General features: G+C 43.5%; 2 protein-coding genes across 2 annotated transcripts in view; one reads left to right on the plus strand and one right to left on the minus strand.

Annotated features, from left to right (window-relative positions):
- Positions 1 to 25,797, minus strand: part of CNKSR1 (connector enhancer of kinase suppressor of Ras 1) — a 61,961-nt gene that overhangs the window by 32,666 nt on the left and 3,498 nt on the right. Inside the window, exons 3-8 of the mRNA XM_056557457.1 lie at positions 25,077 to 25,273; positions 11,571 to 11,655; positions 10,714 to 10,755; positions 10,119 to 10,235; positions 5,315 to 5,374; positions 2,092 to 2,160 (exon numbers count right to left, since the gene is read on the minus strand). Coding sequence (XP_056413432.1) covers positions 2,092 to 2,160; positions 5,315 to 5,374; positions 10,119 to 10,235; positions 10,714 to 10,755; positions 11,571 to 11,655; positions 25,077 to 25,273 — 570 coding nt within the window. The remainder of the gene's footprint in view (positions 1 to 2,091; positions 2,161 to 5,314; positions 5,375 to 10,118; positions 10,236 to 10,713; positions 10,756 to 11,570; positions 11,656 to 25,076; positions 25,274 to 25,797) is intronic.
- ZNF593OS (ZNF593 opposite strand) overlaps positions 10,270 to 25,797 on the plus strand; it is an 84,855-nt gene continuing 69,327 nt past the window's right edge. Inside the window, exon 1 of the mRNA XM_056557464.1 lies at positions 10,270 to 10,387. The gene's annotated coding sequence lies outside the window, so the exon portion shown is untranslated. The remainder of the gene's footprint in view (positions 10,388 to 25,797) is intronic.

Below are 25,797 nucleotides of genomic sequence, written 5' to 3' on the forward strand. Positions count from 1 at the left end.
GTCTTTCCACTTTACCATACTATTATAGAAGCACTCTTCCCAGCAGGCTTGTGTGGGTGGAACTTCAGAAGAAGAGAAAGTAAAGCTCCCAGCATGCATCCCTGTATATGCCCGCCGAGGCATAGGCTCCCCACACCCCTGCCTGCCTGTCATCCAATTATGAGCACAGCATCTCAACCAGCAGCTTCCCTACGCATTGTTGTAACCCATAATGTAGAAAATGTTTCCTTTTCCTAAAGCTGTGATTCCTATATATTTGTATCCATCATAGAATACCTCTCTCTGCTACCATGGACTGTAGAAAGTATATTTTACAGTCATTTTGTGACTTCTCTGATTGGAGTTGTCTGCTTTCCTTTCAGCATCTTTTACACTGCCATGTCTCTGTAAACACTTTCCTCATCCTTATTACTACCCTTAATGCCTCTCGGTGGGACCTCCTACACAGTAGTAGTACTCCCTTTTGTAACCCACAAGGAGTTTTCCCATGACAACCACTTATTGTCTAGCCACAATACAGTAACCCCCCGACATGCGATGGCCCCGACATATGATCAAATCGACGTACAATGGCCTCTCAGAGGCCATCGTCTGTCGATGTCAGCATCGACATACGATGCTTTTATATGTCGGGGCCATCGCATTAACTGCTATTCGGCAACGCAAAATGCTTAAGCTGCTGTCGGATAGCAGTGTAATGTGCCCCAGTAGGTTCACTTACCTATCCCTGCTGCTCCGGGTCCTCTCCGGGGTCCGGGCCTCGCTTTCCGGCGTCGTTATTACGTAGCTGCGCACGCCGTCCCGGCGCAAGAACGTTATAACATCACCAGAAAGCGAGGCCTGGAACCCTGGTGAAGATGCGGAAGACGCATGAGGACCCAGAAGAAGATGCCAAAGCAGCGGGACCCCATCGGGAGCCCCTGGGACAGCATCGGGAGCGGTGAGGACGTGGTCCGGAGCGGCGGGGAGAGGTGAGTATTTAAAGCACTTTTACATTGCATGAATCCCTCAACATACGATGGATTCGACAAACGATGGGTCGTTTGGAACGAATTACCATCGTATGTTGAGGGACCACGGTATAGGGAATGTGTCTGATTGATTATGTAAATAAAGAATTTTGATGGCCGGTTTCTAGTAGGAAAATCTATTGAAAATCTAAGAAATAAAACATTTTGTTGCTGAGCATGGACTTCTGTTCCCCTGCAGCATTGTCCTGTCTAAGCCAGGGATTGGCCGAGTCCTGCTGTGACTCATCATGAGAAGCGGGGGACCGGAAGCCCATGGAACAAAGAGCAACAAGCGACTGGAGTAGAAAGTATGACCAATTTGTTATTTTGATGTCAATCCCAGAAACATACCCCTTTCATTTTCTTCTGCATTGGTTGTATCTAGAATGTATGGGCAACTAGAAGAACCGTCAAGCAGCACCTTATATAGTGATGAAGTGAATATAAATGGTTTGGATCCGGGTAGGACCTCTAAAGCACTGTTAATAGCATTCAAGTGATTTAGTCAAGTTATTTATGCGATAACGTGTGGATACACAAGGCATTAATAACAAACTAAACAATTTAATAGTATGGTCCCCACACTTATCCTGGAGCTCCAGGAAGAGAGTATGTGCAGATGAAAAGGCCGGAAGGGTCGGGACAGAAAACAGATGCAAATCTGTAAAGGATGGAATGGATGAGGCTTGTCCCATGCTCCTTCACATCATGCTCTCTGATGGATGGGATGGTGACAAGGCTGTGGGGACAACGATTTATCAAAACCTGTGTAGAGGTGGAGTGGTGCAGCTGCCCATAGCAACCAGATTGTTTATTTTATTTGTAAAAAGGCCCCTGAAAAATGAAAGAAGCGATCTGATTGGTTGCTATGGGCAACTGCACCACTTCCTCTGCACAGGTTTTGATAAATTTCCCCCACAGAGTCTACAATACCAGTTAACAGCAATATGGCAAAGAAAGATATATTAGAAAAAGTTTTATATTGTTCTACTTATTGGTATTGAATTCTCAAAGTGGTCAACCTAGTTTTGCACCATGCCTTTTCTAAAATATTTAACATCACGTGGAGATTACTACTTACCACCACCTGGTCATTTACTTTAATAATTTCATCTCCTGGGAAGACTTGGCCACAGCGTTGAGCTGGAGACTAAGAAACAAAAAGGATAGCATAAGAAAATATTAGTGAATAGAAGATAAGAAAAAGAGCACACTTGCCAAGAAGAGGATCACCCCCGGGACCACACACCTCATTAAAGGGGTACTTCGGTGAAAAACTTTTTTTTTTTTTTTTTTAAATCAACTGGTGCCAGAAAGTTAAACAGATTTGTAAATTACTTCTATAAAAAAAAAAAAAAAAACGTAATCCTTCCTGTACTTATTAGCTGCTGAATACTAAAGTGGAAATTCTTTTCTGTTTGAAACACAGGAACTATCCAGAACTGCATATGTTTGCTATTGAGATTTCCTTTTACTCTGGACAGTTCCTAAAATGGACAGAGATGTCAGCAGAGAGCACTGTGCTCATGATGTCAGCAGACAGCTCTGTGTTTCAAACGGAAAATAATTTCCACTGTAGTATTCAGCAGCTAATAAGTACAGGAAGGATTAAGATTTTTTAATAGAAGTAATTTACAAATCTGTTTAACTTTCTAGCACCAGTTGAATAAAAAAAAAAAAAAAAAAAAAAAAAAAAAAAAAGTTTTTCACCCCTTTAAAACAAGTAAATGGTCACTCTACAAAGCAAGCTCTGTACAAACAGGCTTAGCAATCTGTAAAATTCTACACACAAATCTATAATAGGATTAGCTGCATCATACAGTGACTGACTTTCAGAACAATAAACAAACAATCTTGCATAACCTGTAAATGTAGATTAAACATGCCAGCACTTTAACCTTTAGGGCTTGTTCACACGAGCGGATTTAGTTTCAAACTGTCCGCTGTCCACAGCTGATTTTCTGCAGCAGAATCTCTGCTGCAGAAAATACGCCCCAGACCCCACTGGCTTCAATGTGGCCTCCAGCGTATTTTCGGCTGCTGAAAATCAGCAACAGAGAGCTCGCAGTGGAAAACCAGCAGCTTGTTTGAAACTAAATACATTCAAGCCCTTAGGCTGAGTTCACACATAGGGGGGAGATTTATCAAAACCTGTGTAGAGGAAAAGTGGTGCACTTGCCCATACCAACCAATCAAGATGGCTTCTTTAATTTTTACCATCACCTCTGATTAGTAAAAGAAGCAATCCGATTGGTTGCTTTCAGCAACTGCTCCATTTTCCTTTGCATAGATTTTGATAAGTCTTCCCCATAGTATTTTAAAACAGTGGTTTTTTTTTTTACCCCAAACCAGGAGTGGGCCTAAAACACAAAAAAGGGGCAAAACATATCATTATCGACTTAACATCATCATCATCATCATCATCATCATCATCATCATCGATGTAAATAAAGAGGTCGCAACCACGATCGGGCCTCATAGCCTGCGGGCCCCCCTGCCACTACACTATACTATAAGCTGCGGTAGCAGGCTGGGCACTCGGGCACCGCCTGAGGGCCCGTCCCATCGATGCCAGCACATTTTTATTTAAAGATTACCTTTAGGAAGGGCGTGGGTCCTTTAAAAAAAAAACAGGGACAGAACAAGCCAGGTGCTGATGGGAGTTGATGCATCCCACGTAGGGACACACGTCTGCTCCATCACCTGACCCTGTGAGCGCTCCCTGCGTGCTTTCTATTCCAGTTCTCCTTGGCAGAGGTCCCCTGTGCAGCAGCGGCAGGAGTAGCACAGGCTCAGTCACCGAACTCCAGGAGGGTTAGCGAACTGAGGAGGCGGAGGGTAAGGGGGGCTAAGGAGAACAGGGATGGGATGCATAAACAAACAGGAGACATCAAGGGCAGTCAGTAGGTAGGTGCTTCCTTAGAGGCGCCTGGATCAGCAGTCATTGCTGGTTATTATGGTGCAGCTTGTGTGCCGGGCAGTGACTGTTGACAATACATTAGACTCTCACTGTTTCTTACTCTAGTTCCTGTGTATTTGGTGTAAAGTTCAGAGCAGACTCCTACCTCAGTGAAAGGATTACACCGCAGATCTTTAACACTTCAGTCTTTACTGCTGCAGTAGGAAGTTGAAGGCATATGGTGCTTTATTCATGTTGATCTGTGTCTGCCCATATAATGCACCTTTACTATCACTGTCTTACAGCACCATTTATTATATTCCAGCACAGCTGCATTCATGCATTCCACTACTGTAAATGGGTCATTCAAGGACGGGGTGTGTGGAGCCAGGAGCGGACTTAGGGGTCTGGAGAGGTGGGCAGAGGAGCCAGGAGTAGAAGGACAAAGAGGTCTGGAGGAGGACAGTGCAGGGGTGAGATTGAGCTAAAGAAGAAACAGTGTGTGACAATATAATTATGGGCACAGTGGGGGAGATTTATCAAAACTAGTTCAAAGGAAAATTTGACCAGTTGCCAATAGCAACCAATCAGATCGCTTCTTTCATTTTGAAAAAGCCTTGTAAAAAATGAAAGAAGCGATCTGGTTGGTTGCTATGTGCAACTGGACAACTTTTCCTCTGCACAGGTGAGCAGTATTATATTCAGGGCACAGTTTTGGCAGGGTTTTAAGGATTATTGTCTTCACAGAGAGAATGAGGATATGCTGTCAAAGTGAAGTACCAATGAAGTCACAACATCAAGAAGTCACGACGGTTTGGACCAGATGTGGAAGGAAAAAAAACACAACAGAGAAGACATCACTCAGGTCAGAGATATCATTGCTTATTCTGACTGTCCCATCAGAGCTTTAGTCACTTGTAAGTTCTGCAGTGATGATGGGTGACAATGTACCCCCATCTGTGGCTCTCCAGCTGTTGCAAAACTACAACTCCCATAATGCCTGAGACTCTCTGCAACTTTGCAACATCTGGAGAGCCACTCAAACCAAAGTGATTGGGGGGTACCCGCACTCTGACCCCCACCAAAAAAGCAAAAACCAGCTGCTTATTCTAAAATGCCTGGGCCTATTTTTGGTCCCAGTCCAACCCTTGCGTGATGTGGGTGGTGGAGGTTACCTCTGATCATCATTATTAATCCACCCCTGGTTTAGGACTGAGTATTAAAGTCAGTTCTAAAAAGTTAATAAATTGTATAAAATTGCATTCTTATACCAAAGTGTGAGTACTAGAGAGGCTAGGCATGAAAACATCTTGGCAGTAGAAAAACCATGGCATTTCCCAGATCATTCTGCATTATTATTCAGATATTAAAATAAAATCTGCAGCAGAGGAAACAAGTCACGGACCTCAGGTGTTATCCGGGAGACAAAATGCTGTCCAGAAGACGTGGATTTGAATTCAAGACCCTAATAAATAATGAAACCATAAAAATGTGTCAAATACTTTAAACTCATTTAAACAAACATGGAAAGGTTAAAAAGGCAAATTAATAAGATATATTAGAACTTTTCAAAAAATTTTTATTTAAAACACCCCTGCAGTACAATTCCCACAATGAATTGCTTTATACTGGACATGTCCACGCCAGAACAAACAATTATGCAAAATTTAGAGTATTATTAAAGGGGTTTCCCCATCACGGAATATTTCTATGATGACATAACATTCTCTTTAGTGGAGAAAAAATATACTATAAAATCTCAACCAATTCACAAACTGACAGGACTGAGAAGACATATGCAGTGCCATTTGTAATACTGGCATCATCTTACGGGATAGAGCTGCCTGGGTCTCAACCTAATGTACCAGGGCCCCAGTGAGACTACTCTGCACCTCAATATAATTATTGAAACTAATGCCATTAAATGAATGAGTCTGTGTTACAGTTCTCAACACAGACCCTCGTAGGCACTATTAATCATGTAGGTAGGCCACACACATAATTGCTGAACAAGCATTCTCTTCCATTATTGTTTCACACTAAAAAATTACTCCGCTTTAAAGATCCGTATGAAGTTCCGTCTGAAAATCAGCTGAAAACGGGAGTTACAAAATCCTATACGGCCGTTAGAAAAATCCCATAGAATACAATGGGATTTTTGAATAGCCGTTTTAACCCGTTATAGTCCATTATTAATAATGGCCGTTATTTTGTGACGGAAGGTAGTAACGGGAGAAATAGTGCATGCACTATTTCTCCCGTTACTATCTTCTGTGACAAAATAATGACAGTTATTAATAACAGGCTATAACGGGTTAAAACGGCTATTAGAAAAATCCCATAGACTATAATGGATTTTGTAACGGACGTATAGGATTTTGTAACTGCCGTTTTACAGCTGATTTTCTGACGGAACTTCGTACGGATCTTTAAAACGGAGTAATTTTGTAGTGTGAAAGGGGCCTTAGCAGAAGGCTGGCCCTTTATGGCCTTGGTCACACAACAGAATTTTCGACCGAAATCTGGTGGAAAAAGGTCATGAGATTCTGTTGACAGTCAATTCACCTGGCAGAATCGCCTCAGAAATGCATTGCTGTCTATAAAAGACATATTCTGCTGACGCCTGCAGCATGCCCGCCCAGGAATTTTCTGGATAGACATTCTTCTGTGTGAACATACCTTTACACCAGTGGTCTCAAACTGTGGCCCTCCGGAAACTGGCCTGGACAAAAATGATGGTACTCTGAACTTAATATTTTGTTAGACAATCTTTGAAGGCAGTCACTGTAATTGTCAATGAGACTACTGCCCTTGTCTCCAGGTAGCTTGCCCCACTCCTCATAAGATATAGAATAGTCAAAGGGTTTTTAGCTGTGTTTTTGATCATTTTCCTTTTGGAGGATCCATTTCACTGCAGAATGCCTTGATATAGTCTTGATATTTCTTTGTACCCTGTGCAGATGCAAGACACCCTGTTCCAGATGCAACAGAGCAGCCCCCAAACATACCTGAGCCTCCACCATCACAGTAGGTAGTGTTATTTTCTTTTTATATTTCATTTTTGCTGATGTGACTTGCCAAAAAGCTCCACTTTTGAAACCTCTGTCAAAGGACATATTCCTAGAAGCTTTGCGGCTTGTCCTTTGGACAGATCTGTGTTTTCAAAGACAAAAATTAAACAAAGAAAAGAACACTGTACCGACTGTGACGCATGGAGGAGGCTCTGGTGCATCTGGCACAGGGTGCCTTAAATCTGTATAGGGTACAATGAAATCTCAAGACTATGAAGGAATTTTGGAGTGAAATGTACTGCCTAGTGTCAGAAAGACTGTCTTCAGTTGCAGGTCATGTATCCTCCAACAAGATAATGATCCAAAACACCCAGCTAAAAACACCCAAGAATGGCTAAGAGCAAAACATTGGACTATTCTGAAGTGACTTCTATGAGTCCTGATCTGAATCCATCTGAACATCTATGGAAAAAGTTGAAACATACAGTCTGGAGAAAACATCCTTCATACATGAGACAGCTGGAGCAGTATCTTATGAGGAGTGGGGCAAGATACCTATAGACAAGTGCAGAAGTCTCACTGAGAAGTCCCGTCAAGAACGGCCATCCCACTCTTCCGCTCCGGGCCCAACTTGGAGCATGGGCGGAACTTTGTGATGTGACTGCTGATGTTCTCTGCTGGGTCCGGCTGCTAGCAAACAGCAGTGGTGATAGAAATAAAAAAATTAAAAAAAACATTTACCCACCCCCGGTCCCCTACAGCTACTGCTTAGCTCCTTCCATTCACCTGATCGTCTGTCTTCTCCTTGCTCTTCTGTCTCCTCCATGGCAGCTAAGCCATTGACTGGCTGCAGCAGTGTCTCTTCAGGTACTCCCTAAACTAGCAGGCCCTGCACCAAGCAGGGGGAGAACAGAAGATTAGGGAACTGAAAAGGAGCCAAAAAGGAACTGCAGGGGACTTAGGCAATTGCAGTATGGCTTTTTTTTCTTGCCCTAGCAGCATATTATTATAATTATTTATTTTATTTATTTTTTTTTTTTTTTACAAAACCCTGTATTATGCCTTTAAGTTTAGGTCCAGTTGAAGCCCTTGGTCACTGCGAAATGGACGTATTCAGTATTTCTTCCTGCGCAGTGATGTTATAAACAATAAAATGTTATATAACTTTGTATTGTGCAGCTGTAAATACTCATTTCATTTCCCCAGAATTCTCCTTTAGGCTAAGTTTCTACTTGTTTTTTATTTTATATATTTATTTATTTTTAACGCCAAGAAAAACGCCAATTTTGCCGCATGGCATTTTTTCGGCCAAAAAAACGCTGCAGCCAGATGTTAGCTGTACATCAATAAGAAATCGCAAAACTCTTTTTCCACTTGGCTTTTTAAGTTTGGCGTTTTTTTTTTTTTTTTTTTTTTTATCCTTTTGGCGTTTTTTCACTTTTTTTTGGCGTTTTTTTCAGCTCCTTGGCGGTTTTGCAAAATCGCAGCATGTTGAGCCACTGGCGTTTTTTTCCCTGAAATCGTGGCGTTTTTCTACCATACAAGTCTATGGGAGTAAAAAACGCTAGGGATCGACCGATATCAATTTTTTAGGGCCGATACAGATACCGATAATCTGTGGAGGTTAGGGCCGATAGCCGATAACTTATACCGATATTCCGGTATAAATTATCGGCTATTTATCCCCCCCGCGATACTGCTGCAGATCATTGATTTAAAGCGGGCGCTTTAAATCAATGAACTGCAGCGACTTTTGCAGTGCCAGAGACCGCCGCCACCCGCTTCTCTCCCCATGCCTGTCTGGGGGTCCTCCTGAGTCCTATCACCGTCAACGCCACCCGGCCCCATTGCCTCCCCCATCCCCGGTTATATAATTACCTGTTCCCGGGGTCCACTCTACATCTGGCTCCGGTGGCGTCCTCCTGAGCAGTCACTGTGCGCACTGACGGTGACGTCGCGTGACAGTCACATCACTCGTCATTGCGCACAGTGTAATGCAGGACGCAGCAGGAGCCAGAAGTAGCGTGGACCCGGCCCCCAGGAACAGGTAATTATAAAACCGGGGATGGGGGAGGCCTCTCAGAGGCCAACGCATGTTGAAGGCAGCATCAACATACGATGCTTTTTTATGTCGGGGCCATCGCATAAACGGCTATCTGGCAGCGCTGACTGCTTCAGCTGCCACCGGATAGCCATTTACGGTGCCCTGTGAGCTCCGGTGATGTCTCTCCTCAGAACTCCGGCGCGTCCTTTTCGGGATCCCTGCATCGTTGGCGCTCTCCATCGTCGTCATCACGTCGCTGCGCACGCCGTCCTGTCATCCAGTAGGAGCGGCGTGCGTAGCGACGTGATGGCAGCGACGGAGAGTGCGGATGCCGGGGAAGCAGAGGCCTTGCCGGAGCGTTGGGGACACCTCGGGAACGCGGCGACAGCGATGGACGGCGACATCCCGGGCAGCGGTGACGAGCGGTGACGGTACGGAGCGGCGGGGACAGGTGAGTACAACTTCCTCTAACAGTGGTCTACAACCTGCAGACCTCCAGATGTTGCAAAACTACAACACCCAGCATGCCCGGACAGCCAACGGCTGTCCGAGCATGCTGGGTGTTGTAGTTTTGCAACATCTGGAGGTCCGCAGGTTGTAGACCACTGTCCTATACTTTACATTGCACGGATCCCTCAACATGCGATGGTTTCAACATGCGATGGTCCATTTGGAACGGATTACCATCGTATGTTGAGGGACCACTGTACTGTATGTAGCAATGGTGTATGGGCAGGGGAAGTGACAGTGCACTTGGTTTGACATGCAGTAGATAAAATCTGATTTTACAAGATCTGCTGCATAAAAAGTAGTAATACTTTGTTAAAGTCGTGGACTCTGTCACTAACTCATGAAGCTCTCAAAAAAATGGACAGGAACAGGACATTTGGAAAAGAGTAGAATGATTTCCACATAGCTACTACATTTTAAAAAATGTAAACAAAAAAACACATTTACATAACTGCAACCCTAACACAGCAAAAAGAGAACAGGTGTAAGTATTTATACCACAGAAGCCAAGGCATATAGTAGAAAGCAGGATAAGAAAGTGTAAGAAATATCCCACAATTACATAAAGTAAACAAAACAGATATAAAAGAAAGGAAAAAAGGTAATACTACAATAAACACAAAGAAATAAACCCCTTTTCTCACCAAACTGCTTGAAGACTCTGGATAAATCTGCACACGCTCAAGTGTTGCAGTCTGACTAAGGAGACTCTCTGGACTGCAATTCAGAATACTCCTACATATTCCACAAATACTTTCACACTGAAAAAAAAACAGGTATTATCAGGGAGGATATGGAACATAAAGATGTTGGTGGAAGGAAAGTTACTACATAAAATGGGATGAGAAGAGTTACAGAAGCAGTGTGAAATATTTATAGGGGCATGAAGTTATGAAGAAGCACATGCGATAAGGTAAGTAGGTAAAGGGTAAGACATTAATACATCTGAGATAAGTGTACATTCTTGTCCGTAAATCTTAATATATTCAGGGAGATCACTGGTAAACATTACTCTGAAATAGACAGGCACAGCTTGTGATTACAGTACATTACGCAATGCTAGGAGATCAAAAGCTAAAATAAAGCATTGGCTCATCCAGCAAACCCTTCTCATTTATAAATACGCAGGGCAACCGGGTTCAAAAGGAAAGTAAGCTATACCGAATATCCCATATCAACAAACATCAGGAAGGGACTACACCGCTATTTCATATCAGGGAGGTCCTGCTGGTAACTTACAATTGCTAGAATCCTGTTCTCAATGAGTGGATCTGACCAGTCCTAAAATAAGGAGAAATCATTAAGGTCACAGCGGTATTATTGCACACACCCCGACATCTAGAGACTTTATACTATAGACATAATGGGGGACATTTATCAAATCAGCCTGAAACCCAAATTGTCTGGTTTTCCCATAAAAACCAATCACAGCTCAACTTTCACTTTACCAGAACTCGTTAAGAAATGAAAGCTGAGCTGTGATTGGTTGCCATGGGTTGTTAGGGTTTCAGGCTGATTGATAATCTCCCCCTATAGGATGGTAAATCTTCTGTCAAATAGCTGAAATGAATCAGTTAGGAGTTTCACTTTATAACATCAGAAAATCAACCTGGACTTTAGAACATTTGTACTGTAGAGTTCTATGATGAACAATGCAGCACAGATACCCAGCGAATATTAAACACGTCTCACCTGAATACAAAAGCACAAGGGTATACGGCCCTTACGTCTAGCTCCAGCAGGCTGCTTTAGCTCGAAGACTATTTTTGCTGATGTTGTTTTGTGAAATCGGACACAGAGTTATGAGAGGACAGTTTATTTTTATAGCACAGAGTGAAAAAGTCGCACGCAATGAAGGAACACAACACCATATAGGTCACTGGTGATTTGTTAGAATGTACAATAAAGCAGCTAAAGCTACATTACTACATTTTATCTCTTACTCTTCTTAGTCATAAGAGACCTTGGTCAAGGAAAGGCTGGACTTGTGAAAGGTGATCCCACTGCTGCTGCCATTAGAAAAGTTCCCTTAGTGCCGTCCTGTCAGGTGCTTGAATAGTCACATATATAGAACACAGTACATTGATGGTACATACCTTATGCAGCACTTCTGCCAGCTCAACACACAGCGCAATAACATCTCGGCTAGCGGAGTAATCATTCAACCGTGTGAACAGATACCTGTTGATGTAATTTACACACATTTATACAATTGTAGTATTGTATCATTCTGACATTAACAACCATTTTAAGTTAACGCCCTCAAAGGGTTTTTTCCAAAAACAAGATGGGACTGGGTGTCTGATTGGTGGGAGGTGACTATGAAAACAGGGGTCCCGTATCCCAAGGTTAAATGAGGCGATGGATGAATATTGCATAGTGTATTGCAAGATTCCTATGGGCCTAATCATATTAGCCAAGTGATTGACTGGTGGTTGAGTGGTGTATAAAAGATTGGGCATATTTAAAGTCTTAAAGGGGTACTTTTTTTTTTTTTTTTAATCAACTGGTGCCAGAAAGTTAAACAGATTTGTAAATTATTTCTATTAAAAAATCTTAATCCTTCAATACTTATTAGCTGCTGAATACTACAGAGGAAATTATTTTCTTTTTGGATTTTTTTTCTGTCTGACACCTCTGTCCATGTCAGGAACTGTCCAGAGCAGGAGAAAATCCCCATAGTAAACCCTATGCTGTTCTGGACAGTTCCTAAAATGGACAGAGGTGTCAGCAGTGAGCACTATGGTCAGACAGAAAAATCCCCCCCAAAAATAAAAGAATTTCCTTTGTAGTATTCAGCAGCTAAAGGGGTATTCAAGGATTTTTCTTATTCAGCCTTTCAGCCCATGATGCAAAGTTATGATACTGTGTAATATGTTTCCAATACCTCCCATGCACTGCTTTGTCCCATTTTCATGCACAGGACACCCAAAAGTGCCTTTCTGACCTTTCCCAACATTGCATGCAGCCAGAAAAAAATATGTCATAAGTCCCATGATCTCAAGGGAGTGGCTATGTTGCAGTGGGTGGGTGGATAGCAGGGACTTGCAGAAAAAAATGCTATCCACTCACCCACTGCAGCATAGCCACCACCTGGAAATCATGTTACTTCTGACATATTGGCCTCATTTACTATTGCAAACCTAACATGTTTTGTCGGGTTGTGCGCCAGATTTTGAGCCAGATTTTGCGCCAGAATTGAAAAAACCCAGAATAACTCTCCATTTTGCTATGAAAACTCGAAAAGGGGGCGTGACCATCGGGAAAAGGGGTGTGGTCTCTGAAAAGGGGCGTGTTTCCAACATTTTCACAAAAACCCAACATATTTACTAAGGTTTGCACATAAAATGTGGTGGATTTGAGCTGAGGAAAACCCTACAGATCAGAGCATGTGTAAAAAACAAAGTGTAGGGAAAGTGGAAAATGTAGGGAAACCTTAGTAAATACAGTGGAAAATAAATTGTAGGGAATTAAAACCCACAAAGAAACCTACACAACACTCTTAGTAAATGAGGGCCATTGTCTCTAACCACATGGAATGCTGAGAGAGGGCAGAGACAACAGTAAAATAAAAAGACTTTCACTACAGCATTTCTGGGTGTTGGTCCCATGCATGAAAACTGGACAAAGCAGTGCACGGAGGTAATATAAGCATATTACACAGTATCATAACTTGGCATCATGGGCTCAATGGCTTAACTAAAAAAAATAATAATAATCCTGGAATACCCCTTTAACCTGTCGCGGACGAAGGGCGTACAGGTACACCCTTGCGCCCTGGTACTTAAGGACCAAGGGCATACCTGTACGCCTGTGGGAATTCCGGTCACTGCCGCACACAGGCGGTGATCGGAATGGGATGACTGCTGATATCTATACCTGAGACCCCCCCTTGTCGGCGATCGCCATGATTCGTGGCTTTTTGGGGTGCAAATCACGGCTTTTCCGGGCTCATCAGGTCTCTAGTGGCCCTTTCGCCTGGAAAATAAAGGTGATCGGGGCTGTCAGACAGTGCCGATCATCCTGAAGGATAGGAATGAAATGGCAGGGGTGCCACCACCTCCTATCCCCTGCCATTGGTCAGTCAGAATTAATCGACCAATGGCAGGAGGGGGGCGGGTTAAAGTGAAGAGCAGAGGTCAAGGGGTGGCGGAGGCTGCAGAGCTGCTTACCGGCGATCAGGGGCTGCTGTGATCAGGAGCTGCGGCTGTGACGGTTGTGGTACGGCGACGGCAGTGAAGATCGTTGACGAGTGATCTTCACTGCCGCCTTGTAAAAGTTATAAAAACAACTCCTAGCATGCCCAGAAAGCCTTTGGCTTTGGTTTTTGCAGTGCAGTGGTCTCCAAACGGTGGTACTCCAGATATTGCGAAAACTACTACTCTCAGCATGCCCAGACAGCCAAAGGCATGCTGGAAGTTGTAGTTATGTAACATCTGGCCGTTCAGATGTTGCAGAACTACAACTCCCAGCATGCCTGGACAGTCTGGGCATGCTGGTAGTTATAGTTTTGCAACACTTGGAGGTGTAGTGGTTTACAAACTGTGTCCCTCCAGATGTTACAAAACTACAATTCCCAGCATGCCCAGACAGTCAGGCATGCTGGATGTTGTAGTTCGGCAACATCTAAGACTTCAGATGTTGCCGAACTACAACTCTTAGCATGCCTGCACAGTCTGGGCTTGCTGGGAGTTGTAGTATTGCAACATCTGGGGGGGGGGGGGGGGGGACACACAGTTTGGAGACCACTACACTGGGTTCCAAACTGTGCCCTTTCCAGCGTTTGCATAACTACAACTCTCAGCTTGCCCTTCGGCTGTCAGTGCATGCTGGGAGTTGTAGTTTTACAACATCTGGAGGACCACAGTTTGGAGACAATCGTGCAATGGTCTCCAAACTGTGGCCCTCCAGATGTTGTAAAACTACAACTCAGCATGCCTAGACAGTCAGTCATGCTGGGAGTTTTAGTTCTGCAACATCTGGCCCTTCAGGTGTTGCCGAACTACAACTCCCAGTATGCCTGGACAGTCTGGGTGGGCATGTTGGGAGTTGTAGTATTGCAACAGATTGAGGCACGCTCTTTGGGAAACACTGAATTAGTCTGTAACCTAACTCAGTGTTTCCCCACCATTGTGTCTCCAGCTGTGGTAAAAAAAAAAAAAAAGAAAACACAACTCCCAGCATGCACGATCTGTCAGTGCATTCTGGGAGTTGTAGTTTTGCAACCCCCCCCCCCCCCAAAAATGACAGGGTACATTCATATGGGCGGGGATTTACAGCGAGCTTCCCGCATTAGGTTTGAGTAGGGCTGGGCGGTATACCGGTTCATACCGAATACAGAAATTTTTGTCCTGCACGATATTAATTTTTCCCCATACCGCAATACCGGTTTGGCCCCTCCCCCTCAGGAATGAATTAATGAATTATCAGCCCGCTGCTCTGTCCCCACATCGGGGAACTAATCATATATAACCCGTGAGCGCTGTTCTGCTTCTCCCCCCCCCCAAATTAATTATCAGCCCAGCGCTGTCCCCATCGGGGTAAATACTCACATATCACCCGCAAGCGCTGCCCTCCTCGTCACCCTGTTTGTTGTGGGCAGCCGGCGCTGACACTCTATACCAGTGGTCTTTAACCTGCGGACCTCCAGATGTTGCATGAACTACAACTCTCAGCATGCGCTGACAGCCTTCGGCTGTCCGGGCGTGCTGAGAGTTGTAGGTTTGCAACATCTGAAGGTCCACAGGTTGAAGACCACTGGTATAGAGTGTCAGCTCTATACTGTACGCTATGCCCGGGCTGCAAAAGGTAAACAAAATAAACTTAAACTCACCTTCCCCGTCGGTCCGGACCAGCTTCCAAGGGAACGGGAACGTCAGACAGCCGTCAGCCTATCACCGGCCGCAGCGATGTTCCGCCTCGGGCGGTGATAAGTTGAGCCCACTGTCATGTAAGGAGCCGGATTCTTACATGACAGTGGGCTCAGCCTATCACCGGCCGAGGCGGAACATCCCTGCGGCCTTGTGATAGGCTGACGGCTGTCTGACGTTCCCGTCCCCAGCGTAAGGCCGGCGTCAGAACGCACATTAAAGTTTATTATGTTTACATTTTGCAGCCCGGGCATAGCGTAAAGTAGAGTGTCAGTCCTGGCGGCCCGCAACAAACAGGAGGACAAGGAGGGCAGCACTTGCGAGTGATATGCGAGTATTTACCCCAATGGGGACAGTGCAGTGCTTTTGCAGCCGGGCATAACGTACAGTATAGAGCAGTGGTCTTCAACCTGCGGACCTCCAGATGTTGCCTGAACTACAACTCTCAGCATGCCCGGTCAGCCTTTGGCTGTCCGGGCATGCTGGGAGTTGTAGGTTTGCAACATCTGGAGGTCCGCAGGTTGAAGACCACTGGTATAGAGTGTCAGCGCCGGCGGCCCACAACAAACAGGATGATAAGGAGGGCAGCGCTTGCGGACGATATGTAGTATTTACCCCGATGAGGACAGCGCTTGGCTGATAACTTGTTTTTGGGGGGGGGAGGGAGGTAAATACCGTTATATACCGTGAAACCGCCATAAGTTACAAAAATACAGTGACATACATATTTGGTCATGTAAGGAGCCGGATTCTTACATGACAGTGGGCTCAGCCTATCACCGGCCGAGGCGGAACATCCCTGCGGCCTTGTGATAGGCTGACTGTATGCCCAGCCCTAGGTCTGAGCTGCGGAAATTTTCTGCTGCAGCTCTAACTCCCAGTAGTAAACTTGCTGTGAACCAGACCGTGTGCATGTACTCTAAAAACCCTACACTACACAAAATAAAAAGTAAAACACTACACCCCCTTACATTGATCCCCCCCCCCGCCAATAGAAATGAAAAGTGCCACATATGGGCTTTTTCCCTAATCGGGAAATTGTGTTACAAATTTTGGGGGGCTTTTTCTCCTTTTACCCCCTATGAAAAGGAAAAGTTTGGGGTCTACACCTGCATGTTATTGTAAAAGGTTTTTATTTTTTTAATACTAACATGCTGGTATTGCCCCATACTTTTCAGGTAAAAGGAAAAAAGACGGAAATACCTCACATGTGGACGTAAAATGCTCTGCAGGCGCACCACATGGCTCAGGAATGAGAGCGCCATGTACATTTGAGGCCTAAATTGGTGATTTTGCAGAGGTGGCTGATAGTTACAGCAGTTCTGACAAACGCAAAAATCTTTTGGAAACTACACGCCTCAAGGAACGTAACAAGGGGTATAGTGAGCCTTAACACCCCACAGGTGTTTGACGAATTTTCGTTAAAGTTGGATGTGAAAACAAAATATCCGATTTTTTTCACTAAAATGCTAGTGTTACCCCAAATTTTTCTTTTTCACAAGGGGTAATATGAAAAAAGCCCCCTAAAATGTGTAACACCATTTTAGGGGGCTTCCTGGTAAGGAAATACCCCATATGTGGATGTTAAGTGCTCACCACACGGCTCACAAGGGAAGGAGCAAAGTTTGGTTTTTGGAGAGAAAACTTCGCTTGAATTGAATGCCATGTGCGTTTACAAAGCCCCCATGGTGCCAGAACAGTGCCCCCCCCCCCCCAACACGTGACCCCATTTTGGAAACTACACCCCTTATGGAATGTAACAAGGGGTGCAGTGAGCATTTACACCTCACAGGTATCTGACAGTTTTTTTGAACAGTGGTCAATGAAAAATTTAATTTTTCATTTGCACAGCCCACTGTTCCAAAGATCTGTCAAACACCAGTGGAGTGTAAATGCTCAATGCAGCTATTTCCGAAATAGGGTCACATGTGGGGGGTCCACTGTTCTGGTAGCACAGGATCTTTGTGAACACACATGGCCCCTGACTTCTATTCCAACCGAATTCTCTCACCAAAAGCCCAATGGCGCTCCTTCTCTTCTGAGCCCTGTAGTGCGCCCGTAGAAAACTTAACATCCACATATGGGGTATTTCCATACTCAGAAGAAATGGGGTCACACATTTTGGGGGGCATTTTCTCCTATTAGACCTTGTGAAAATAAAAAATTTGGGGTAAAACCAGCATTTTAGTAAAAAAACAACAAATTTTTTCATTTTCATGTCTAGCGAAAATGTATCAATCACCTGTGGGGTGTAAGGCTCACTATACCCCTTGTTACGTTCCTTGAGGTGTGTCGTTTCCCAAATAGTATGCCATGTGTTTTTTTTTTGCTGTTCTGTTCTGAAACCAAGGGGGCTTTTAAAAAGGCAACATGCCCCCCAAAAACCATTTCAGTAAAATTTGCTTTCTAAAAGCCCAATGTCGCTCCTTCCCTTCTGAGCCCTCTAGTGCACCCACAGAGCACTTTACATCCACATATAAGATATTTCCTTACTCGAGAGAAAATGGGTTACACATTTTGGTGGCTTTTTCTCCTTTTACTCCTTGTAAAAAAAAAAAAAAAAAAAAAAAAAATGGGTCTACAAGAACATGTTAGTGTAAAAAATGAAAATCTAAAATGTTCTCCTCCACCTTGCTGCTATTCCTGTGAAACACCTAAAGGGTTACTATTTCAGAAAAAAAAAGAGAGAAAGCTAGCAACTATACAATGCTGCACTCCAATAAATTATTTAATCAGTCTCATGTGCCATACAAAAAACATCTTTATTTCAATATGCAAAAAAGAAGAGAGTATACAGACATTTAAAAAACATAAATTCTGGATGGAGCGAAAGGATAGGGGATAAGATGTCAGATCGCGGGGGTCCCGCCGCTGGGGACCCACGGGATCTCGGCTGCAGCACCCACCCGTGCTGCAGCACCCACCCGGCTTCCGGCAGCGCTGGAGGCTCTCATCCTAACGCCTCACGACCACGGTGAAGGGAGATAGTGACGTCACGACTCCGCCCCCGTGTGACGTCATAGCCTTGCATTGGGGGGCGGGGTGTGACGTCACACGGGGGCGGAGTCGTGACGTCACGATCTCACGTCACCGTGGTCGGGAGCCGAAGCTTACAGCATTTGCGGAAGCCGCAACAGGTGGGTGCTGCAGCTGAGATCCCGGGGGTCCGTGATCTGACATCTTATCCCCTATCCTTTGGATAGGGGATAAGATGTCTAGGGCCGGAGTACCCCTTTAATGCTTAAAGGGACAGTGGTCAGATTTGCAAAAAAATGGCCTGGTCCTTAACCCCTTAAAGACGCAGGAGGTATATTTACGTCCTGTGCCGGCTCCCGCAATATAACGGGTCAGTCCCAGCGGCCATCAACGGCCGGGACCTGCGGCTAATACAGGACATCACTGATCGCAGTGATGCCCTGTATTAACCCTTCAGACGCAGCGATCAAAGTTGACCGCTGCATCTGAAGTGAAACTGAAAGTATCCCGGCAGGTCAGTCGGGCTGTTCGGGACTGCCGCGAAATCGCGGCGTTCCGAACAGCTTACCATCAGGAGGATCCCTACCTGCCTGCTCGGTTTCCGATCGGCGAATGACTACTCAGTGCCCGAGATCCAGGCAGGAGCAGTCAAGCACCAATAACACTGATCAATGGTATGTTAATACATGCCAGTGATCAGTGTAAAAGATCATTAAAAAAAAGATTAAAAAAATGAATACAAATCGATCAAAAAGTCCCATCAAAACAAATATGGTACCGATAAAAACTTCAGATACCAGCGCAAAAAATGAGCCCTCAAACAGCCCCATATGCGGAATAAAAAAGTTATAGGGGTCAGAAGAGGGCATTTTTAAACATATAAATTTTCCTGCATGTAGTTATGATTTTTCCAGAAGTATGACAAAATCAAACCTATATAACTAGGGTACCACTTTAACCGTATGGACCTACAGAATAAATATAAAGTATACATTTACAAAATGGCGTTTTTTCTTCAATTTTGTCACACTATTTTTTTTTCCGTTTCGCGTGGATTTTTGGGTACAATTACTAATGTCACTGCAAAGTAGAATTGGTGGCACAAAAAATAAGACATAATATGGATTTTTAGGTGGAAAATTGAAAGGGTTATGATTTTTAAAAGGTAAGGTGGAAAAAACACAAAAGCAAAAACTGAAAAACGCTGAGTCCTTAAAGGGTTAAGGTTAAAATGGGCTTTGGCCCCAAGGGGTTAAAGGGGTACTCCCCTGGAAAACAGTTTTTTTTTTGTTTTTTATATCAACTGGTGCCAGAAAGTTAAACAAATTTGTAAATTACTTCTAGTTAAAAATCGTAATCCTTCCAGTACTTATCAGCTGCTATATACTACAGAGAAAATTATTTTCTTTTTGAATTTCCTTTGTCTGACCACAGTGCTCTCTGCCGACACCTCTGTTCATTTTAGGAACTGTCCGGAGCAGGAGAGGTTTGCTGTGGGGACTTATTGCTACTCTAGACAGTTCCTAAAATGGACAGTGGAAAATAACTTCCTCTGAAACATACAGCAGTTGATAAGTACTGGAAGGATTAAGATTTTTTAATAGAAGTAATTTACAAATCTGTTTAACTTTTTGCCACCAGTTGATTAAAAAAAATGTTTTCCAGTGGAGTACCCCTTTAAGAGATATTCCATCACCTTAGGATCGATGAGGATGCCAACCAATAACAACAATTTACAAAATTGACAGCAGCACTGATGCAGCACTGCAGCCAGAGGAGAGACAGGAAGTCAGTTGCGCCCCCCTCTTGCATGCTATGGATCAACTGTCTTTTATGTTTGGTTCTAATCTAGTGGTATAGTTAGAAATGTATCCCCACAGTGTATGTACTATTGACACTTGGGGGTCTGTCCTACTTTGTGTGACTTATTTTGGTTATTAACAGAGGATTAAAAAATAAATAAATAAATAAATAGATAAAATACAGGAAGAGACAACTTTGTAAATAATCTTCATGTCCTACTGTTTAAAGGAGTGCTGCAGCCTTAGACAACTTATCCCCTCTCCGCAAGAACACTGCATCTCTGATAGAGATACATGGAGGGGTGTGTCGGCCGCAGCGTCATTCTGCAGTTGACACACCTCCAGTATGGGGAGAGCCGAGCCCCGTACAGGAGATCGCAACTGACAAAAAGCCAATCGTGTAGTCTGCAGACGGTGATTTTGCAGACATACTTCCTTCTATTTTTCCTCTTCTTCCTAACATACATATGGTATATTAACAAATAGAAGGTATGAATGCAGGATCAGACTACATAGTGGCCCTCATTTACTTAGAAAATCAGGTTGTAAGTCTATGTTGCTTTCTTACCCGATTGCTTTTTTCCTCTGATATTTATTATTATGTCGCATCCTGTTTGTCGCACGTGGGTTTTGTTGGTTTTGGTTTCCAACTCCTCTGAGTTGTCGGGAAAAAATCCACAACAATTCAACAAATTCGGGTTGGAAACCTTTATAAATTCGTGGGAAAGCTCAGAAATGTCGGGTTACGCCCCTTTTTCGGGTTTGGGAGAATCCACATCGGGTCCGTCGGGAAAAAATGTTGCATCGTGTCGCAGACTGGCGCACGATGTCTGCGACATGTCGCAGACAAAGATGCGCCAAAAAAACCCGACAAAAGAAGTCGGGTTTAGAATAGTAAATGAGGGCCAATGTGTTTGTTGCCCATTAACATGGAAACAAAATCTGTAAACACAAAAACAGAGGACTTTTTTTTGGTGAAGACAATTTGCAAAGTTTTTAAATTCTTTCACTGTAGGTTCAAATAGAACTATAGGGGATATTTATAAATGTCTTTAGAGCCTTTTTTTGCTAATATTTGGCACATGAAATGTCACACATGCATCAAAGCACTTATTTTTTTCTTTTTTTTTGCGACTTTTGGCTGTAAGCAAAAAGCCACAAAGGATCTTACAAAAGTCAATTTCAGTTTTTACTTTGCTGTGGAAATGGCTTTATCAAGTGCAAATGTCACACAAAAAGGCACAAACCCCTCCAAAACACTGCATATCTACACCAGCCCAGACCTGGCTCACAAAACTGCCTTTAAAAAAGTTGCACAAAGTCTCCTCAAAGAAGAAGAGGAATCATACAAAATAATTTGTTCTAAAGTGATTTATTGTTTTTTGCTTACGTGAGACAAAGTTAGCAACCTCCCTATGACATATCAATGTATGTATGAATAACTTTAATACATTTACTTATTCTGAGACTTTTTAACACAGTAGGGCAGATATACTAAAACAGTATAGTGTTTTCTTCCAGTACTGCTCTGCAGCCCTCCAAGTTTTCCTCAGTAGTTTTGTCAGATTGGTGTGCCAATGGATACATCAAGTTCTACTGTGTGTCAGAAGGACTAAGACCAGAGCTGAGGTAAATGTGACGTTATGGGATGTAGTGGCTAATGGGGATGTTGAAGTCACTCATGATAAAAGTGGAGAGGAAACGTATGAGCCAGGTAGTGAAGTGGTCAATAACGGTGGCCTGGTGGTCAGTAAATGATGGCCACTTTAAGGGGAAGTAGATACAGACAGAGTCTGCCTCAGAAGAAGGGAAGGAAGAGATTTAGTTGGGGTTAAAGAGCAGTTCTCAGTAGAACGCAGGACAACATTGCCACCACATTTGTAATCCGGGCTTGGGGTGTGCAGAAATTAAAGGCCTTTGTAGGAAAGCACAGGAGGAGTGTCAGTGTCTGAATTTGTCAGCCATGTTTCTGTTACGCCTAGGAAAGATAGGTTGTGGTCAATAAAGAGTTTATGAATGTAGGAAATTTTGTTGCAGACAGAGTGTTGGTTCCAGAGTGCATCCGAAAGGGACAGTGGATGGACAGATAGATATGAGGTTAGAGGGGTTATGTAATATTGGGAAAGCAGGTCAGTGACAGGAGGGCAACATGATGGATGGGATTTGGTGAGGAGGTCCAGAGTTAGGAGAAATGTTGCCAGCAGTAAGAAGAAGCAGAGACAGGTATAGTAGGTGCGAGTAGGATAATCTTTGAGATTGTTAAGAACATTTGAGAAGGAAGGTTTTGACGTATGAAAAAAATGGCAACAATATGAAACAGAGGAGTAAGTAGAAGGATGGAGAGATAAAAGGGGTGTTACTTGGTGTTAGGATTCAGGAGTAGGCAAAGAATTTGAGGACTAGAAAGGTTACAGCTTTTTAAATGGATAGTTTGAGGGAGATGAAAAGAAGTTTACCTGAAGTGTGGATATGGATCAGTTAGGCCTAGTTCATTCGGCAGAATTTCCCAGCAGAATTCCATTGAGGCAGAGCCTCATGATTTTCAATTGGATTCAGCTGCAGCGCACACACAGCAAAATTTCTGCAACGGAAACTGCTGTGGAAATTCCAAATCCAGCCTCCGCAGAAACAAATGACATGCTGATCCTTTCTGCAGAATGCACTTGGAAATGCACTGTTGTCTTTGGAGACGGTGCATTTATGAGCAGCCCTAGCACTGTCCTGTACTGCTGGTGCAGGCTGTCAGCACATTCATTTTCTGGGCAGATTATTCCGCCGTGTGAACATAGCCTTACCTTAGGTTCAATTATAGTTTTAATTCCAATGTTTCACTTAGGCTGACCAGCACACGATGGTCCAGATCAATAGATGATCGTTGTTATTCAATATATAGTCAGCGTGCTAGTTACTGAATGATGACGGGTGTGAAAGGAGAAGGAAAAGATAGAAAGTGCAGTCAACAAACAGTCCAGGATCAGTGATTAGAAGAAAGGACAATAAATGAATCATAAAGAAGAGTGCAGCCATAACATACCATAAATTATAGACAGATACAAGCAGAGCAAGACGACAACAGTGTGGGTATTTCCTTCTGAAGGAGTTCTATCCTATTAACAGAAAAGGAGATCTGATCAGTGGAGGTTCGACTACTGGGACCCCTGCCAATCTGAAGAATGGGGACACTTTTTGAGGACTCTGGAGTGAGCAGAGCACACTGCATGCTGAACTCAGCAATGTTTGGAGGCCAGATAGAGAATGGATAAACCGCACCACTGATTCTTGGGACAATTTTGTTCCTGTGCCTGGGGTCCATGGTGGTGCTAGTCGGACCCCCCACTCATCAGCTTGGTTTCACCTATAAAAACAGGGTACACAGTGTATAGGGCTTCTTGCACCTTCAGCCATATCCCCAAGACGCAGCTAAAGTTAAAAACTAAAGCAGACAGGAAAGCATCAGCTCCATATTCCATCATTTTCTTTAGTAGTTCCTTTCTAGAGCTTCTGGTAGGAGACAGAAGTCACATGATCTGGAGGGCCCCTAATACAATCTAATACTGACCTCTGCTGTCCATTTTAGGAACTGTCCAGAGCAGGAGAAAATCCCCATAGCAAACATATGCTGCTCTGGACAGTTCCTAAAATGGACAGCAGAGGTCAGCAGAGAACACTGTGGTCATGACATCAGAGGAAATGCATTTCTTTTTTGGATTTCTCTTTAGTATACAGCCCCTAAAAAGTACTGGAAGGATTATGATTTTTTGAATAGAAGTGATTTACAAATCTGTTTAACTTTCAGGCACCAGTTGATTTACAAAAAAAAAGTTTTACACGGGAGTACAACTTTAACAAGGCCTGTGAAAAATGAAAGAAGCAAACTGATTGGTTGCTATGGGCAACTTTGCCTGTCCACAGGTTTTGATAAATATCCCCCATAGAGTCTTTAAAACAGGAGTACCATGGGGAGCAGTGCACTGGAGGTACATGGGGAGCTGTAGGAGGCATGCAAGAGGTTAAATCCTCTAATGACTTCTATTATACATTGCAAATACTCTTAGCATCATGCTATGAGTTTAACTGGCCAGAATCAGAACACTTAGGGGGGACATTTATCAAAACTTGTCAAGAGGAAAAGTTGCTGAGTTGCCCATAGCAACCAATCATATCGCTTCTTTCATTTTTGAAAAGGCCTCTGAAAAATGAAAGAAACAATCTGATTGGTTGCTAGGGGCAACTCAGCAACTTTTCCTCTGGACAAGTTTTGATAAATGTCCCCCTTAGGCTCCGTTCACACAATTTTTTTCTTCCAGTAGATCAGTACTAGCGTTCAAAATGGTCCAGACTCATGTTCATGTCCACAGCAATCTGATGAATTCTGCATCATTACTGCACCATGGGGACAACCCACTCACCACAACATACTACTATAGCAGAAGGCAGAAAGGAATAAGTGGACCAAGAATACAGTAGACAGATTAATGCAGGGCAGTCTATTCTATAGATACCTGGCTATTGTTGTCACAATATGACTACACTATAACATTTATAGCAGCCTAGAAAAATCTCAGGAGGAATTTCAAGGACCCCTTTAAAGCAGAACTTAGCTGACTATATAAAACAATGCAGCCAGCTAGCTAGAGAAACATAAATATAAGATATTGTTAGTTTATTGTGAAACCCACCCTTTAAACTATCACATGATTACACTGGCGAATCACAGCATGACATCTGAGGTTATTTTACATGGTAACATCATGGGGGGTTATATTTTGTTTCTGTTACCACAAGTGTGTTATTTTTTATAACAATCTTGCAAGGACACGCCACCACTATTCTTGCAAAGCAGGAGGCCACCCGTACAGGGAAAACCTGAACAGGCCGCAGCGCTAAACAAATGCCAATTCATTCTCAGGATCAGTGGGGATCCCCAACTTCAATGACTATAGTCAGTAAATACCTGTTGAGCCAGGAGAAGAGACCTCGTGCTGAAGATACAATATCTATGATGCAAGCCAGCTGTTTCTGAGTGGGAGACAGAGCCAAAGAGGGGGAAACAGAGGAGGCCTTTCTGAGGATGTGCGAGCATAATATTTGGGAAACTCGATACAGTTTGTCAGTGAGAGACCTCAGAGTTTCACTGTGTAACTCATAGTGCTGAAAAAGAAAGAAAAATGTCACATTAAGAAAATGTATTTCATTATTTTACACCACTAGCGGACTGTCATACTTTATTTATATTAATGAGCTGACCGAAGTCACTGAGTCTGTTCAGCTCACTAAAATGAAAGGGGTATGGCATAGGTCCCTCAGAAAACCACCAGGAATAAGGATTTAAATAGAGCATGTTCTGTGTCAGATTCACAAACAAAATTTTCATGGTAACTTTTCCTTTATAATGTTTCCCTCCAATTGAGGGTCTTCGAACATGACTGAAAATGTATGCCAAGGCACAAATCTCTCCAGAAGGAAGGAAATAAGGAATATGGAGAAAAAGCAATAACCGAAAGACAGACACACTTATCAGGCACTAGTCCCCTGCTGGTACCCCAAAGCTCCTGTTTGCCTCCATGCGGTCCTCTGATCTTCTCTCTTCTTCCAGCTACTGGCCAAGACAGGACTCTTGACCAGTAATGGGAAGGGCAGGTCCCCTACCAAGCACTCATCTCAGAATCAAGAAT

This window comes from Hyla sarda, chromosome 2, assembly GCF_029499605.1.
Source record: "Hyla sarda isolate aHylSar1 chromosome 2, aHylSar1.hap1, whole genome shotgun sequence".
NCBI classification, from domain to species: Eukaryota; Metazoa; Chordata; class Amphibia; order Anura; family Hylidae; genus Hyla; species Hyla sarda.